The sequence below is a fragment of the Siphateles boraxobius genome, unplaced genomic scaffold (assembly GCF_051911475.1).
Source record: "Siphateles boraxobius isolate OS27281-9 unplaced genomic scaffold, OSU_SipBor_1 1, whole genome shotgun sequence".
Lineage (NCBI taxonomy): Eukaryota > Metazoa > Chordata > Actinopteri > Cypriniformes > Leuciscidae > Siphateles > Siphateles boraxobius.
The window spans coordinates 111428-131816 of record NW_027508699.1 but is presented as its reverse complement, the minus strand read 5'-3'; the positions used below and the strand labels follow the sequence as shown (position 1 = coordinate 131816).

Below are 20389 nucleotides of genomic sequence, written 5' to 3'. Positions count from 1 at the left end.
CGGGCACTTTTAAGTCCCAGCAGTGAAATTTCAGATTTATGTTAAAATTTGTCATTTGATGTTTCATACATATATTCACAGTGCCATTACACACCTTGACAAAAAATATAATTACTGATTAATGTGATTTAATATAATATTGTGAAACAATAGCTCAAAAGACCATTTTTGTTAACATAGGCATAGGTAAACAGAAAGCTAAACAGCTAAATTAAACTGATAAATTAAACTGTTTGATTCATGATGTACTCGCTAATTATTATAAATGTTATAAATTTTGAACAAAAAAAAGTTATAGTGTACCACCTTATAGCAAAATGGCTAAACATAAAAAACATTTTTTTTTTTTTTACATTCAGCATCACAAGATCAAGATCATCATTTACAAGATCATTCTTACAGCCCAGTAGACGGCGACAGACACTCGGTAACACCCGCCAATAAACCCAAAGAAGAAGAAGAACAACACAACAAACGCTGCAAAGTTGTTTGTACAGCGTAACACATATCTACCCCGTCTAACGAGTGTAATTTAAAGTTTAACTAGTTCGGTATAAGTACTTTTACTACGTTGAAGAAGTGCGCGAGTCGGGATTCATTGCGTATAAGCTCATCATTATAATAATGTGGAGAAGATGCGTGTGAAAGCGAGCAGGAGTGACTCCATGAAGCAACGGAGATCAGTGTGCAGTTCAGACATACTGTTATAACGATGGAGTTTATTAAAGAGGAGAGGGAAGACATGACTTATCCTGAGCCATGCAGAGTGAAAGATGAAGATACTGAGGAACAAATAGGTTGGTGTCCATTCTTTATTTATTCATTCATTTATTCATTAATAACTGCTATGGACAATAAGGTAACAAAGTTGTCTGTATTTATACATACACATTTAAGTAATCATATGGTATCAGGTCCCACTTTATATTAACATTTAAATGGATAATTTGATACAATGCACTTATTCTGTATGTTTTGTGTGTGTGTGCGCATTGTATTTGTATAAAAAAATACCTGCATGTAATTAACGTTACAGCTCTAAAAAAGTTTATTGTCTGGAATTGTTTGTGTGTGTGTAAATATAAATTATTCTGAAGCAATATTCTCATTCGTGTTCAATCAGCTTTGATATATTTAAATCTGCATATTGAAATATCTGCACCTTTAAAGGCCGCTCCCCCCCCCCCCCAATCTTATTAAATGTATGTATTCATCTTTAATTTTAAGTTCCTAAATTTGATCAATAAATTAAATTTAGAATAATAACCCTAGCTAGTGCTGATCAAATTAAATCACTTACACTGAAAAATTACAATTGCATTAAATAATGTTATGAGATTTACTTGTCCCTTCAAAAAATCCACTTGTCCCGGACAAGCGTTAATGTCAAGCCCTGTATTAAGCCTGTATTTAGACTGTTGTCCATCCCTGACCCCTTAATACCGCTCAGTTGCTTTAGGAACTTTCCTACTTCCCACTTCTGAAGTCGTGATTATGAGCTTGTCGCATTCAAGTGCTTTGTTGTCGTAAAGAACAGGAATCAAGAAGGACACCAGGTTTTTTGTTTGCCATTTTAAATGTGCATTACTTTACTGACAAGATGATGAACAAGTGGAAAAACAAATTATAAAAAATACCAGTCATAGCAGCAATCGTTCTCCCCTCTGTCTAACTCGGGAACTCGGGTATAAAAATTATAAAAATTTAAATGAATTTTATCCCAAAAGTAAATACGACTTTACATGGCTAGGAAACTAGGTAACCTAGGTAACTAGGAAACTCGTATTTGGGTGAATGACGTGTGAAAAAAAAAAAAAAACGGGTAAAAAACTCAAATTTTAGGACTTTCTATACTTATTAGAGTTGTGTGTATGTAATGCAATGATGTGTACACATTTCAAGAATGTAATTAACCATTTTTTTGGTGAATCAGATCTTTTTCCCCATGAAAATGTCATTCCAGGGTAACGTAATGAATTTCTAAATTAATTACATTTCTACCATTGTTGGCATATACAAATGTACTGATATCCATAATTGGAGCTCAACAAACAATTAGTGCTCGGAAAACTACAATTAATATAATCAATTTGGGATTTCATATAGACGTGGGCTCATTTTTGGCTGCTGATAATTCAAAATTCAGAACCAAATAAAAAGCTGGAAAATGTTTAAAAATGGTTTCCAATAAAGTAAATAAGACTTGTTTTATCCCTAACTCAAAAACAAAACAAAAAAACAACAGAACAGTATAATCTAACACACAGATATGGGTTAAATTAATTTCCTGTGTGGTTAAATTAATTTTGGAATCTCATACTGTTACACGGAAGGACAATCTGCAATATTTTTCAGGATTACCATAAAAACCATCCTCAGTATCATTTTTCTTTCCAACACTCAAACTTGAAACAAAGAGACACTCACACATTTTTAATGATTTAAAAGTTTTAATCAATATTTTTGTATGTGAATTGATTAATTCTGCCAACACTTAAATGCAACAGCTTTTCATTAATTTTGTAATAAAACATTTAATACTTAGCATATTTCATACATTTTGTACCTACATTTGATTTGGTAATGACATTACCTACATTAGAAATTATACTTTGTAATACTAAGGATTCACGTAACCATTTGTGTAACTAAAAGTATTTAATCAGATGAATTCACAGCACTGTTTATGAAGGGAAGATTGGAACTTTTGGACATTTCCATATGAACTTCAGACATTTTTGTTCTGACACCCACAATGCTGTACAGGCTTTTTGGAACAGGCCTTGATTTTTAATAGCTACACACAATATAATAATGAGTATTAGATGCAGGTTGTAATCACACACATTTCATTACAATCATCTTTTCAAAATATTACAATAAATCTGTAAAATTATAACGCTTCATAAACAATGGCCAATGGTATAGTCCAACATTATACAGCTAAAACATTAAGGCTTTCGATTCATATTTCATGTTTGCTTGTTACGGAGACATTATCATTCCTCTGAGTCATCACTATAATACCTTACTTCTGCATCTGCGTTTATCCTGGCTCTGAACCGTCTCGGCCTCTCTTTATTAGACAGAGGCATCTGGAAGGACAGAACTGACCTTAACACACCAGAAGCTATACTAAAGCTTTAATAAATGTCTTACATTATTCATGATTTGACCATTTAACATTACAAAATTCAATTCAATGATAATGACTCATAGTGTTAGTGATAGTGACTCATTGAATCAAATGAAATCAAGATGAATAACAGCAAAAATATGGCAAAAAATATACAATAATGGAAATAATGTTAAAGCTGCTCTAAGCGATGTTGGGTGTTCTCACTTCTTGTTGAGTATTGACACTGTAGCAATGTTCAGGGAAGAAGGAGGCGGGAACCGGCGAACAATCAAAATAAACTTTACGTTAAAAGTTTCAAAACACCACTAACGTTGTCGCTCCTCCTTTATGCTTCCGCTCCTCCGTGAGATCTCTCACGTCCCTCGGCCGTCCTGTTCGCCACATACCCCCATCGCCCCTCACAGGCCGATGGGGGTATGTGGACGCACACACCCACGAGCCTGTGCCTAAATTTGTCGTTCAACCACGCTGGTTAATGATGTCACGCAGGTGGTGGAGTAATAACATCATGAGATCAAATTAATGCCAGATATTTTGCTATAAATTAGGGCCTTGGCATCTGAGGACTATCAATACTGCAGAAACGATATGTGCGTTTCTGAACAATAGTGAACGATTTACCAGCTGGCTGCGTGTTCTCGGTCTCTTCTCTCTGATGGCGAATTGACTAGGGCTGAAACGATTCCTCGAGTTACTCGAGTTACTCGATTACAAAAATTCCTCGAAGCAAAAACTCTGCCTCGAAGCCTCGTTAAATTCCTAAATACGCACTATACGCGCGGCGGAGGGATTTGATTGTTTCACACGGACCGTTTATTCACACGGACCTGTTCAGGAAGCATATATTTTGAATTTAGTTGGCGCGATGGCGGAGAATAAATATGTAAATAAACGGCAGAAATTCTCTAAAGTGTGGGATCATTACACACTTAATTCACTTAACTCGCTGAAACAAGGTAACGTAGTCTAAGCCTATTGATGTTCGCTGATTTTAATCCCATACTGTATTTGTAGCGATGTCGTGATGCGGTTTGACTAGATATGATTTTTAGCTTTGATGACATTTTTTAGTAAACGTAACTATTACGTTCAATTGCAAGAGTATAGCCTAAAAAAAGAACCCCTTCACACACACACACACACACACACACACACACACACACACACACACACACACACACACACACACACACACACACACCAGTCAGACCAATTGCAGCAATGCATCACATATGCTTAAACTTTTATGTAGCCACGCAACAATAATTTCAGCATGCATTCACTGTACACACCGGGACGTGATGGAGGAACAAATATTGTATTGCAGTCTTTGCGAGACCTTGTTTGTATTTCACGTCTGCCAAATACAGACAACAACAAAAAAATTAAAGTCCCCAGCCTGTTGGTTTTTAATAAAGATTGGGAGTACTCATTTTTCAGTTAAAACGCACGGAACAAAAAGTGCGTCAGCTTTTACTGCGTGTTCAACAACAAGTCACGTTACAGCTCTTCTTCAGTGTTAAACTACCAGAATACACAAATATGCTTAGATGCTTAGAGTGGTTATATTATAACATCTTAAAGGAAAATTCACATATGAGATAGCTTTATAACTTGCATACTATATAACTTATAGTATATAACTTATAACAGCTTTAACTGAAATAGACACAAGTTTAATATTACTATTCTGTTAATAAAACACACTCAAAAAATATCCGATTAATCGATTAATCGATCGATTAAGTGCTAGATTAATCGATTACAAAAAGAATCGATAGCTGCAGCCCTAGAATCGACACATACCCGCCTCCTCTCACTCACTCGCCTCATTTGCTCCGGTTAAATGGTGCTTGTGTTGCGCACACGCCGCCTATCAGTCTCAAGCAGTCGCAATTACCAAATCTATGCACAATTATGTGAAAATATCATTTTTTTAAATTTATTTGTCCGTTTTAGCGCAATGAGCTATGAAAAAGAACACAATTTCTGGTACTTGGTACTTACGAGCTGTTTGAAAGGTGGTTTATGAAAGCGCCACTTGTATAGATCATTGTGCGAAACCTGCAGGAATGAGTAAAATTTTGCACATCACAAGCTCTATTTAACAGGAGCAAATGAGATGAGTGAGTGAAAGGAGGCGGGTCTGTGTCACTTCGCGGTCATGGAGAAGAGAGCGAGAACGCGCAGCTGACGTTATTGCCTGTGCCGCTGGCAACAAAACAGACGGGTCTGAATCAGAGAGACGTGAGGCTGATCTGCCAGTCACTGGTCCGGGCCTAGCCGGTCGATCGGTGTATCTCTAAACAGAAGATTTCCACTTTAAAGGCGGTGTAGCCTCAGACCACACCTGCCTAGAGTCATTGCCACGGACCAATGGTAGTTCAAAGGTGTTTCCCAGCCAGAGCAAATGTCTGCGAGTAAAAAGATGAACTACTGCTGCTTTAGTAGAAATTTAAGTATTAATTCGAATTGAAAGCGACACTGATTGTATAAATAAAGCAGACGTCTTCAACCCTGCTCCTGGAAGACCCACTGTCCTGCAAAGTTTATTTCTAACCTGTGATTTTACAAGCGATCCTAAAGACCTCTGGTATAAATTGCTAAATAAACATGACCTGACTCGACAGGATAGCTGAATTGCCGAGCTGGGACATATTTACATATTCATCTAAACATCGCTTTTAGCAGCATTGGCGACTTCAGGATGCTTGCTAACAGTATAACACTGCAAGGTTTTTCCAACAACTTAGCGGAGAATAGAACAGAACTTTATCCTGAGTAGATCAGGGCCTTGAAATATAACCTGTCCCTATCTTGGAATGAATTTTGACCTTTAGTTTGTTCTCACTTTAGGTTTAGTGGAAGTGAAAGAAGAAAATGAAGAACTGAATGACCTTGACGACAAACACCATTACAATCAGAATTTCAATACTGAAGACTCATCTTTTAGTTGCTTACAGACTGACACAGATTTGAACCAAGAAAAGGCCAAACGAAAAGCCAAAAGGTCTTTCACCTGTTCAGAGTGTGGAAGGGTTTTCACTCAAAAAAGATTCCTGACGAGGCACTTAAGAGTTCACACTGGAGAGAAACCTTTCACGTGCGTTCAGTGTAGGAAAAGTTTCACCCGTAAAGAAAGGCTTCATATGCACATGAGAATTCACACCGGAGTGAAGCCGTTCACATGCCCTCAGTGCGGAAAGAGTTTCAGAGAGAAAAGAATCCTTCAAAATCACATACGAATTCACACTGGAGAAAAGCCATTCACGTGTCGTCAGTGTGGAAAGAGTTTCACACAGAAAGTAAACCTGAAAACTCACATGAGAATTCACACCGGAGAGAAGCCTTTCGCGTGCCATCAGTGTGGAAGGAGCTTCGCAAGCAAAGGAAACCTAAACATGCACATGCGAATTCACACCGGAGTGAAGCCTTTCCAATGTCAGCAGTGTGGAGTGAGTTTTACAGAGAGGAAAATCCTTAGGAATCACATACGAATTCACACCGGAGAGAAGCCCTTCACGTGCCTTCAGTGTGGAAAGGCTTGCACCCAGAAAGGTAACCTGAGGATTCACATGAGAGTTCACACGCGAGAGAAGCCTTTCACGTGCCTTCAGTGTGGAAACACCTTCAAATGTAAAGGGAGCTTCAATTTGCACATGCGAGTTCACACTCAGGAGAAACCTTTCCCGTGCCTTCAGTGTGGAAAATGTTTTTCGCAGAAATCGCACCTGAAGATTCACATGGTAGTTCACACCGGAGAGAAGCCTTTCACGTGCCAGCACTGCGGGAGAGGTTTTAAACGTAAAGAAAGCTTTAATGTGCACATGCGAATTCACACTGGAGAGCGGCCATACACGTGTGATCAGTGCGGAAAGAGTTTCATACAGGAGGTCAGTCTCAAATCTCATCTGTGCTTTAAATCGCCATCAGTCCATAGAAAACCCCCGAAGATGAATGCGAATGAGAAGCGCCAGGAGACCCATGACGGTGCAAACGCTCATGAGTGCTCCGAGTGTGGAGAAGCTTTCACTAGAGCTCGCGAATTGAAAATCCACCAAAGAAATCACAAAGAAGAACAAGCCTACATGTGCTCAAAATCCCTGGAAACACTTGAGCGAGAGAAGCCGTACCACTGCCTTTCATGTGGGAAGAGTTTCAGCTCATCCAGAAATCTACGGACTCATAGCAAAATACTCTGCTCACTAGGCAAAGAAATGGAAATGGTGTAAACGGTATGAAATTAGAAATTAGGGGGAAGTAATAAAGTAAGCAGATTATTGGTTCATAATATGAAAATGCTACTATTTTCTACAAGATATTTGAATTTCATATAAAATTTACATCCATTTTGATTTTACATACCGTATGAAGCTTAATGTGATTCATATTTGTCATTCATATATAAATAATATAATAAATGGCATTGATTTATTTACTACTAGTATTCAAATTGCTTAGAATCAGCATAAATCTGTTTGTGAAAACAGTTAAATGTATTTAGTGAAAAAGTATGAACATGTTTAAAACTAGCTGTGAAACGAGCAATATTCAATTAGTTAAAATTTTTGATATTGAAAAAGTGGATTTATTGATGATGGATATAAACTTGGTTACTGTGTATTTAAAGCACATTTAGTTTATTAGTATCATTACTGACATTGTACCTGTTTCGTTCGTTCATGTATGACTGACAAATATGCATCACATTAAGCTTAAGCTTAAGTTTAAAACTGTGTAATCTTAATGGATGGATGTTCAATTGAAATGCATAAATCTTAAAATTAGGGCCTAAATAGGATGTTTTTATATGAATATGTGTGAGGAGCAATAGAACCAATTGAATTAACAATGGCATTGATATCTTTTTTTTTGGTGTTATTTTTAATCCATACCATTTTGTAAGTCTTAGCTGTTGACAAGGGATATATTGAGAATTAAACAGACTATACTTTATTGATATATTTAGTAGGGATGTGACGAGATCTCGTACCACGAGATCTCGCGAGACTAAAATGTGGCGAGATTTCCCGTAGAGTGAAAAGCTGTCTCGCGATATCCTCGTGACGGAGCGTGAGGGTGAAATAAGCATAAAATATTCCACTGCTACACTCACATTCGCCTCAACTGTCGTTTTGCTGTTTTATAAAAAAATTAAAACCATTATAAAATAATGTAAAAGTCTGCTCTGCTCATCCAGCACGAGAAGCCGTCAGTGCAGTAAGAATCACAGTTCACTGACCCACATCAAGATATTAGGTCTGGGAACTCAAAATGGCATGCCTCAATCCGAGGGGCGGGATAAACGATTGTCTTTCAAATTCCCTCTCCACGCAATACGCTTATTTCACGCAGCTGTTATTTTGAAATCGAAAGCAAGGCTCTGGTGGGAAGAAAACCGGAAGTGTCGCCTTTAATCACAGGAGATTGCGAATGCGATGGTGTATTGTTGTGTTTAATGTAGAAATGAGTTATTCTAAAACTGTACATACATGTCCTTTCATACTTTAGACTATATACAGTGAAATTAATTTATAAATAAAATATTTTTAATATATAATTCAGAAAGTAAAAAAAGAAGCAGGAACGAACTATATACACATCCTATATTGGATATTAACACCCAATAGTGTAAATCGCGGCAGCAGCTTCAGGTTGGTAGACCAAGGCATTGTTGTTTATCTTTACCACCGGAGCCTCGCTTTCGATTTCAAAATAACGGCTGGGTGAAATAAGCGACGTATAGGATAGCGCTACAATCAAACAGAGCAACGGACGGTTGTGGCTGAGTGAGTCCCATTCGTTTTGCCACTGGCAGAGCTAGTTGATATATTAAACTTTTGCCGTATCCGGTCGGCAAAACTCCGAACACATCTTCCTTTTTTAAGAATGACTTGAGTGACGTTCTTTGTTCTTTTCTCAAAGAAAAGCTTAACTCGAAGTCCTCCAGAGTCCCTGCAAAAGCCGTTTCCAGGACCGCTGTTCGCCAGCAGCGGCAGCATCATCTTTGTTTTCAAGTAGCAGGGAATTCACGCGGAACCATCACAACTCTGCCGTCATTATGTTAAGCCCGCCAACTCTATACACGATGTGATGACTAGAGTTTGGTTTTTCCAGCTCGAAAGCCAACGTTGCTACACTACACTGGCTGCAAAATACATTTTGCAAAAAAAATTTCATGAATTTTGTCATTGAGGATTTCTGAAAAAAATCTTGTCTGGTCTCATTCTCGTGAACTCAATCTTGTGTCTCGTCTCGTCACACCTCTAATATTTAGTATATTGAGTAATTAGTTATTCGCTTAATTACTCTTAAGCCCAGGACATACCTTGCCGACGTTAAAGAACTAGCGGTGACGAAAGCTGACTGTGTTGTTGGTTCCCGTCGGCTGCGTTTCGATGAAAAAGCTGTGCTTGAACGCACCAAAAAGGGTCAAACAAACTAAGGGTACATTTACACGACAATGATATGCTTAAAACGGAGACGTTTTTCATTTGAGTATACAGACAACACCATTGTCAAAACGATCCCCATTCTGTCGAAAACGACTAAAAACGCTGTATTCTGCTGCCAGGCCAATAGATGGCGATGAAACGCTATAGACTGAACATGTAATATGCATGTACATGACGTCATTGTCTTCAGAAATTCAGGTTTTTGTTGTTCACACGGAGACCGTTTTCAAAAACATTCACTTTGAAACCCGTTTACAAAACTTTGCGTTTGAAACCTGTTTACTTTGCGTTTTCAGGCACTTAAAACGCCATTGTCGTGTAAACGTACGGCAAAAACGCATAAAGGTTTTAGCTGAAAACGGTGTCGTCTAAACGGCCCCTAAGCCAACCGATGCTCAAAAACCGTCGCCTTGGTGTGTCTCGCCCTTAATGTAAGTGAAGAGGACGTTGCAGAATTCTTATTGTACCCTGCTTTTGCAACAAGCAGTCTTGTTCAGGCATGTGCTAGTTATTATATTTGCATTACATGTCAGTAGTAATGTTTGTTATTATTATCATCATCATTTTATAGCCTCTAAGCTCACTAATGTAATAGAGTATACTGTTCAGATTCAGATTGCCTTGAAAGACTTGTGTATTTGATGTATTTTTTCAAGTTAAATATGAATAAAATTGAAGGAATAAAGATTGAACACTGTTTAAAGATATTCAAAAGTGTAAAATATACTTTTTTAATGTTTTAATGAGAAAATTGCATACATCCACAACAAAATGGGAACTTTGTAAACCACATTTATTCATGACTTCTAATAGCCCAATATTAGTTTATTTTGGTCACGTGGTCAGGGAGGCCCGTCTCTTCTTATAGTCTCTTATTTCATATTTGACTAAAAATGATGAATAAGAAAAATTAAGAATATTGTTCAAACTTCTACTGTTTCGGGGAAAAGACTGTTAACTGCAACTTGAGGATGAGGTGTGTGTGTTTCTTCTGTCTCTTTCCCTGTCCTTCCGGATAGGATCGGGACTGGCTTAAGCAAGGTGGGAGACGAAACAACTCTGGAGGGGTCAAAAGGCCCATATGAGAGGACTGAACTACGAATATGCTGTTGCATAACATTCCTGGGTCGAGATCGTCTTATACAGAATTATAATTGATGTAAAGACATGAAGGCCATGTTGGAGATTTTCCAAGTTTATCTGTGTAAACCAATCAGAATCCTGTGTGCACTTGCGTCAAACACTGATAGCTGTTTTCTTTATTCATTTGAAAGCAGAAGCAGCCAACAAACACCTTTAATGAGTGAATCTGATTCCTGCTCTTGATATTGCAAACAAGTTTTTTTCAAATACAACATTCTTCGATTGATTGAAACCTAAATTTGTGGTCTTCATTCATCTGCGGGTCTTAACTGTACTTCCCCTACAAGATGATTTCCATTACACGAGAGTAGATGTTAAAACTTCATGCTGATTTGTACTTGGCTTTCGCCAAGATAAGCACCAACTAAGACATAGCTTTACAGTAACCTATGCTTCTCCATCCATTTACGCTTCTTTCCATATGGTGATGTAAATCTCCTTCTGTCTAGTGTTAACACGCATCAGCACACACAACGGCTGCAACCACAGTGCGGTCCCCCCATGACAACCCTCTGGATTGAGCGGAGTAGGGAATATCTCTAGGGTCTTCAAGTGGGCACCTTCCGTCCTCAGTGTTTCGTCGACTAGCCCACGACATCTCAAGAGGGCTCGACAGTGACTCTGGCGTCCCAGAGTCACCCCCCTCCGTCCCCCACTCAACTCAGCCCAGCTTACTGACCTCTACATCCCTCCTGCTGCTGAGAGCTAACCACAATCTCAATCTCTCCGCAACCCAACCATACGCACCAACCCGTTTGACTAAGGCTGTCGAGTCCCACTGGTGCGTTAATATGCAGTTTCAGTGGCAACGGTTCCGTATGGCATACCGCCTACCGCAAAACACAATATCTGCCCAACCACCCGTCATTCACGCAATATACACAGGAACGTAATGACTGTAAATACTATACAACCTATACAAATAAACCACCAGACTCTTCAAGTTTTCAAGAATTCTACGAAACCGTAGCATGGCGGCCTGCACACAGCTAGCTAGAATCTTTCCGTCTCAACCACAGCCAGTTGCTGCTCCTTTCTGCTGCTTCAGATAAGTTCTTTACTGTACGACGCAACTCTTGGCCACTGAATCCGACGTCTCTGAGGAACCGGGTTGTAGAGTGTGCCACAAAACCTCGACATCCCACTTCCACTGGATAAACCTGGACTCTCCATCCTCGCTGTTCTGCTTCAGTGGCCAGATGAGCATACCGCAGTTTCTTCCTCTCATATGCCTCATCTACCGCATCCTCCCATGGCACTGTTAACTCTATCAGTTGAACAATGCGTGCTGATCCAGACCACAAAACAATATCTGGTCGTAGGTTAGTGGTGGCAATCTCAGGTGGAAAAATAAGCTGTTGATCAAGATCAACCAGCATCTTCCAGTCCCTAGCAGCTCCTAGTTGTCCTGGGCGAGAATTGGTGTTAGCACCTTTTCTTGGTGGTTGCTCGCCTGGGCGGAGGAATATTGTCTTCTGCGTGTAATGTTTTGCTAGAACAGGCGGCAACTTATTGGTCATACTACGCTTGCCTTCCAATGCTAAAGCCAAACATCGCAATACTTGGTCATGGTGCCAAGTAAACCGACCTTGGCTAAGAGCCACCTTACATCCTGTCAAAATGTGCCTTAATGTGGCAGGTGATGAACACAAAGGACAAGAGGGGTCCTCTCCTACCCAGAGGTTTAGGTTCTGCGGTGTTGGGAGAACATCATATGTTGACCTAATAAGGAAACTGATCCTACTCTCTTCCATTGACCAAAGGTCTTGCCAGCCCATTTTTCGTTGTTCCGCACTCTCCCATCTGATCTACTCTCCCTGCTTGGCCTGGGAAATGGCCTTCATTTACATTTAACATTTATTCATTTAGCTGACCAAAGCGACTTACAATTGCTATATTTCAGAGGTCGCATGCCTCTGGAGCAACTGGGATTAAGTGTCTTGCTCAGGGACACATTGGTGTCGCACAGTGGACTCGAACCCGGGTCTCTCACACCAAAGGCATGTGTCTTATCCACTGCGCCATCACTTCATACATCTCATCCTCTCCTCCTGCTTTCGCACCTCGTTGACCGGTTAGTGCAGGCTACTGTTGTAGTCATGGTTGTCATGTCATCCATGTATGCTCTGATTGGTGGTAGTCGCATCCCAGAAGCCAAGCGCTCTCCTCCTACTGACCCATCTTGATGCCCTAATGATTACTTCCATTGCCATGGTAAAAGCCAGTGGATAAATGGTGCATCCTGCCATTATTCCAACCTCTAAGCAATGCCATGCGGTGCTGAATTTTGGAGTTGAGAAACTAAATTGCCAATCTCCAAAATAGGCTTTCACTAAATTTGTTATTGACATTGGTACTCTAAAAAAATCAAATGCTGCCCAAAGAAGCTCATGTGGCACTGAACCATATGCATTAGCCAAATCCAGGAATGTCACATGGAGCTCCTTCCTCTCCTTTTTAACTGATTGAATTCGTTGCCAGATAACACTGATATGTTCTAAGCATCCTGAGAACCCTGGAATGCCCGCTTTTTGAACTGAAGTGTCAATGAAGCCATTCTTTAATAGGTAGGTTGACAATCTCTGCGCAATAATGCTGAAGAAAAAAAGCATTATACAATATGTAATCGACTAAATAATTTACCAAGACTTCTGACAGTGACATAGACATAGGTATTACCATAAAGTAGCATGGCATCTTACGCACAGAATCCATTGGATTCCAGTTATGCTTAGTGGCACATCCGATTTTCATTGGCATGTGCCACTGATAATTGGTGTGTTCAAGTCATGCTGTGAAGATAGTTTCTGTCCGGACCACTATCGTCAAATACAATTGACAGTTAGCATACAGTTAGGATTGGCGGTATGGTTCTGTTCTGGGCGAGAACTCTGGGCATGGATAAGAGCAGGAATAACCCAATATCAATAACGATACATGACTTGACGCACCTGCCGTCGTAAAAGCGACTTCCCACCTCGTAAATATGAACACTGCTTATGTTGCAGTGCATGTCACCGTATGTTGTAGCTCCTCCAATAGCCTGGCCTATATTATTTAAACACATATTGTAAACACAGTTGTTTTGATAGCTCAACACATGTCTACATGCATAGGATTGACAGTTCAGCTTTGTCATTTGGATTTATAAAAGAATATATATTATATAGCAGAGATGGGGGACTCGAGTCACGTGACTTGACTCGAGTCTGACTTGAGTCGCAAATTTAAGGACTTGAGACTTGCTTGTCTAAATTAAGAAAATTACTTGACTTGACTTTGACTTGAGATCCAATGACTCGAGACTTGACTTGAACTGTATGACTCGAAAATGACTTCATATACATTTTTATATAAATAATAGCAACATCAATTCAATCGATGAACAAAATGAAAGCAACGGAACCATTGACGCCAGTCATCAGATTCTGCGCGATTGCGTGATGCTGCACAGAAAAAACATACACCTCAGTGAGCACGCTAAATACAAAAACATCTCCCAGCATCGTTTCTTTTTGGATATAAACACTAGAAATTTACCATATTCATACAAGAAGATTTGCTGTACGCATAATAACTGGTAAGGGATATCGGACACGACCATCACAACCTCGAACTTCATTCACCACGTCTAAAAGTAAGCTATGGCTTGTTAAACCTGTTTGTTATAGTTAATTTGACTAACGTTAAATCTAGAGAGAATAGTGGTCAAAACAGCATGCCTCTTTATACAATATTATGTTTTCAAATGTAGCTTAAGGCTGTCAATAGATTAAAATGATAATTAATGGTGGCATATGTTTTGTATAACGTGCATAAATTCACACAGACATTTGCCACAGTTTCTTTCAAATCATGCCTTAAAGCCGAATATGTCGCTCTTTCCAATGACGAAAAACAGCATAGAAAACTGTTAATGATGTTTTGTCGTGTTTTATGTGTCTCTTGAAGCAGGGTCAGATGTTAGACCTATCAGGGGCTTGGGGGGCAAACTGCGAGCAGGATTAATATGTACCCAAAATTCAAGATGTGGAAAAAATGTCCCTAGTATGAGTTATTTTTATATTTATAACATGATATTAAAAAATATTCCCAGAATGTTGGCGCAATTGCAAATGTGATCATTTGATTTTGCAACAGTTCAGTAAACAAAGAGTGAATATTGTGGTGTGACATTTTAGACGTAATATTGTAAATATTCGTTTTTGCTCTATTTCTCCAATGACAGTAGTTCCAAACAAGCCACAGAAAAAGAGTTGTACGTACCCGAACAAATCCAGGGTTTTTGTGATTCAGTGACCCAGTTGCTTAGTTCCAGAATGAATCTGCCGCTTTGAACAAATCAGTTGAATGAATGCTTCCATGACTCGCTCATTAAGACGGCGATTTGGCGCCACCTATTGGTGGTTTTAATTTCATAATTAAAAAAATATTATTTTATTTTTTTCATCTATTTTTTTCTATATTAAAATGATTATATTTAAATCATTAATCTCATAAAATTATTTATGGTATTGTAATTGCAGTGTAATGCATGGTTGGAAAAAAATGGTTAGAACATAGTTAGAAAAAAATGCCCCTGGAAATCAATCTAAGGGGTCAAATATGGGCTATTAATGGGAAAGTTAATGTCTGCCGGTGATATTGCATAAACAAAATATAAGCAAAGATAAACATATGACATTTACTATAAAACCAATATAATTAATGCATTACACTTGTGAATTTACCTTCAAATGTTTTATCTTCAACATTTTTCATAAAATTTTTATTATAATAATAATAATTCTACATTTTGATAATCATAAATACATGCTGTAATAAATTATATGAATATTATTAATATAACGATATAAATATATAAGAAAGGTAATTGTAAAGTTTTTGAATATGACTGACACAGCAAAGTAGCTTTCAGACCTTTTTAATGAACTTCTCAATCTCCGTTACAATTCTTTCCTTTCCTTGTCAACACTCCTTTTCTTCTTTTCTGAATCCCGCCCCTGCATCCGCAGACTCAACTCAACTATATAACTCTAACGCCCCCTTGTGGACTCGATAAACAATGTCTGCTTACAAACTAAAACACATCACATGTTATAAACCGTAAACATTACAGTAATCAAGGTAAACAAAAATAAATAAGGTTGAGGCCAATATAAACTTTTTTCTGTTTGGTGTTGTAACTTGAACTTGGACTTAACTTGACCCTTAGCAGGACTTGCTTGAAGTGAACCATTGACTTGACTTGACTTGGTTTGTGTGTACTGCGACTTAGTCTTGCTTGAGACTTGATGGTAGAGACTTGAAACTTACTTGTGACTTGAACATGTGTGACTTACTCCCACCTCTGTTATATAGTGTGGTGGCCACAACGAAAAACATTCTAATTAAAGTGGTACCAACCAGCCGGGGTTATGTGCCATCACAACCGGACACTTACCAATCAGGTATTTCATATAGCATAAGAGAAAATACCACAAACCATTATAAAGTGACACCTACCATTCTTAAATAAATTCTGCATTGTGAAGTGCAGTGTCAAAATCCAGCACACAGTTTTCAGAGTAATGTAGGTCTGGAGATGCTATATTAAATGTTTGTCTATTATAATGTGGCTACAGCAAGTGCAATAGTTTCACAGACAGCTAAATAGTGTTGGTCCAGATCCTGCCCACATCTGGTACACGTGGACTCAATCCTGCCTATACACTAGTTTAACTGACTAGAGGCCAACAGAGAAGGAAATTAATAGTTGAAATAAAGTCGTTATTTTTGTTTGTTTTTGCGCACCAAAAATATTCTCGTCGTTTGATAAACTTAAGATTGAGCCACTGTAGTCACTTGGACTATTTTAACGATGTCTTTAATAACTTTTCGGGGCTGTCAAGTTTCAATCCTTTTGAAGCCTATGGACTAGTATGGAGGAGTGATCCAGCTCTCAGATTTCATCAAAAATATCTTAATTCGTGTTCTGAAGATGAACGAAGGTCTTACGGGGTTGGAACAACATGAGGGAGAGTAAATACTGACAGAATTTTCATTTTTGGGTGAACTATATCTTTAATGTGGTATTCATAGTGATTCACAATAGATTTATTCCATGTGTTTCCAAGAATGGCCAGTTTGTGTGATCAACAACATACTGGTGTTACACAACATTTAGTGGCACATGCAGCTTATTAAACAGCCCCTCTAATAATCAATTCAACTACATTTAAAGAATATATTACCTTCCATTAAGTACGCATAATTTCTGTATGTTAAATACAACAAATAGGCTTTAACATGTATGTTTGGTTTACTGTAAACACTTATGGAGGAAATGGCACTAACAGGCCATTTTGTGTTTTAGTATTACTTTTATATAATAGGATATTTAACATATTTCCATATTCCCACACTTATCGCCTCATCTCAAGCTATCTGGTAAAAAGGAAAGAACTTTGTTTTTCACTAACTCATAAATAACTCATGACTTCACTATCGCCTGTTTCATCTGTTCAATAAATAGGCTACTACCTGTTTGGGTTTGACAATATTCCTGTCTCCTAGTCTGGTGTGTTTCTGGTGGTTATTTCATCTTCATAAATTGAGGGAAAAAATCCATCAGGCACAGTAGTGGTTTCGGTGATAGCCTTCGTTTCATAGTTGAGTAAATTCTGTGACTGAATCCCCATATGAAAAAAACCTGCATGTGTCACGAATCTGGTCCATGCACTTCCAGTTGGTCACCACCAGAGGTCACCCACTCACAGCATGGATTCTTGCACTTCGCTACAATCCCCATCATTCATTGCATTGAGGACACACACAGCTGATTCTACTAATCACGCCTATGTCACGCTCTTTATAAGCCTTGTACTTTCTCTCCCTGTTGCAGAGTATTGTATTGTGTTAGCTACTCTACAGAGCCCATCCAGTGTGCCCTGCCTTGCCTGTTTTCTGATTCTTGCCTGTGTTTCCTGGATTGACCCTTAACCTAGCCTGTTAGCGCCTCGTTTGGACTATTGCTGCTTACCTGGATTATCTCTCTTTGCCTTGCCCCTGTTGGATATTGTTCGGCGATCGTCAACCCACGCTTGCCCTCAGGATCACTCTGTGTCATGCCTCTGCTATTCCTGTTTGCTATTTATTGACCTTGCCTGTATAACGACCATGTTTTGGAAGAAAGCCCTGCATATGTATCCGCACATCTCGTCTTGTTTAGCCCGTTGCAGCATGGTTCATATACAGCAACCATATATCTTCCTTACTTAAATCAGCCAGAATTACCTTTTGTGTTTCATCTAAGCCCAATACATGTCCTATACAAAATCAGACCGATTATGGCCACTTTCATACTAAATAGCATACATACAGCTTGTAGGGGATTTTTGTGTCATATATGAATACTGTAAACAGTCTTATGAGTTTAACAGGACAAAAGTATGCAATGGTGTATGGTATTAGTAGAAAATAACTGATATTCATATACAGTTCTTACATTGAATCATATGCTAGTCAAATTAAAGTCATATAGGATTTATACACATTTTGTGTAATTTGTTTGTATGTGTTTCATACAGATTTCATGTTTTACTATGTTTTACTAAATTCATGTTTACCCTAACACGCCTTTCTGGATCAAACGTCATATAACCCAACCCATTTCAGCGGGTATTATGAATTTATTCATTTTTTAAGTTAGGAAGATAGCATGTATATTAACTCACCGGCCGTGGCTGCAATAGTGTCCCGACTTGTCTCGCAAGTCGCCACTAACAGAGGGACGGTGACCCAGCACACCGTCCATCAAGTCGAACCATGGAAAGTTTTCTTCTCTGAGCTCAGGTTTGTCCATTGTGCGTTTTAATCGGCTTGTACAATACTGCGCCTGCAAGTTTTTTATTTTTTCCCGAACTTGAAGTGTTGCTCGCTGAATGCTTAGCTTAGAAAATTCAGCAACGATGTATTTTATAACGTCCTCGTTTCTTCACACGCTGTTAAATTGATAGATTCTCCATATCGAGCAGCGATTATTTTGCGCAATATAAAAAAGTTAAATGTGCATCTTGCCGGCTTTGCCGCAGACCATAACTTTCCCTAACACCGATAAACTCCACCTTTTACCTTGCCCACGCCTCCAGCCCGAGCTGGCCCGCTTTGGCCCAAGGTATTCGACGGGCCAGAAATCCTGGCCGTTGGCCCTGAGTAAGCCCTGATCAAGTTACGGAAGTGACAGTGGAAACGCGACTGGCCCTGGCACGCACTAGCACGGCTCGGCCCTGGCCAGGCAGTGGAAACGCGGCTACTGACCTTTCTGAGGACTGTTCATTTTCCTAAAGGATTTGAAAGAGCAGTTGACAGCAATGACATTGTGAGACCGTGTATTTACATTATTTGTGAACTGTCTGGGCCTCTTGTTTGTGAACATATGACATATTGCAAATGAACAAAGTTGAGAGTCAAATATGCGTGGCCCGGCATGTGAGTTTGTGACAACACTGGAAACAGGATGAAAAATGATTTTATTCCAGACTGCACTTGAAACAGTACAGCGTTTATTATGCAAAATTTGGGAAATTAGAGAAGATAAGCTTGTGTACATTGATTTAAATCAATAAAGTTAGTTTCTCACATCAAAATGAGTCTTTCTATCTCTCTTGTTCTCAGTCACAACATTAAACATATCCAATACAAAAACTGGCTAAAAGACAACGGTAGCAGCCTCTTATTCTGGAAAACAATACACAAATAATTATAACATTTGTCAGCACAGAAGACCAAATAATGCCTCTTATGTGCCATGATCTCTGCGGGTGATACGCATAAGAATCACTTCGACATTTAGGAAAGTTTTATGTTTTTAGGTTAAGAATAACTGTTGTATACTAAACTTAGTACTGTGATGAATTTCAGAGAAATTGTTACAAATGAAATCTGGTGATGCAGGATTTGAAATGAAAACTATTGATATGTGAAATATGCATCTGTATCTTGTAGAATACACTCTAATAAATAACTTTGTAATTAAAATGTGTGCTTGTGTGTGTAGTTTAAATGTTGTGTTTCATCTAAGGTTGATTATACAGAATATGACCATGATTGACTATAGTGCTCCACTGCACTGTGTTTTATACATGTCGTAAGAGATATGCTGGACATTCATATTAAATTAGCATTATTTTCCTACGTTTTTACATCATGAAAATCTGTATGGCTTTAGTTGTATGTAGGACATATGTGACAAATATGATTAAAAATCCATCAATATTATGCAATTTATATATGTGTTTTTTGCAGCATATATGTCCCTAACAATATTCTGTTGGAACATTTAAGAATCACAGGTGTTTTTAGCAAACCTTTTCAAAGGGTCGTGCTTTAAAGGTTTATAAGATAAACGATTCACAAGAAGGTAATTTAATCTCGGAACAATATAAATTTGCATTTTTATAAAGTGTTTATAGTAAATCATTGTGAGAACCTAAAATAGTCTACTAAAATGATTTTTAATCAAGCAGGTGATCACGAATGTGACATTACACATGAAACCCGTAAATTAGGATAGCGGGGCATGAACACTTTGACTTTCTCAGCTTGTGTAAATCCACTTAGCCCCGCGTTAGGTGGTGCCCGCGCCTACTATATCAGTACACAAACATCATTA

At 38.5% G+C, this 20389-nt stretch overlaps 1 protein-coding gene across 1 annotated transcript; it reads left to right on the top strand.

The window, feature by feature from the left end:
- The first annotated feature begins 448 nt into the window (after positions 1–448).
- Positions 449–7389, top strand: LOC143747126 (uncharacterized). The gene is made up of 2 exons (XM_077239660.1): positions 449–797; positions 5996–7389. Exons 1-2 carry the CDS (start codon positions 713–715, stop codon positions 7369–7371), a joined length of 1461 nt encoding a protein of 486 aa, XP_077095775.1. The 5' UTR covers positions 449–712; the 3' UTR covers positions 7372–7389.
- The last annotated feature ends 13000 nt before the right edge of the window (positions 7390–20389 follow it).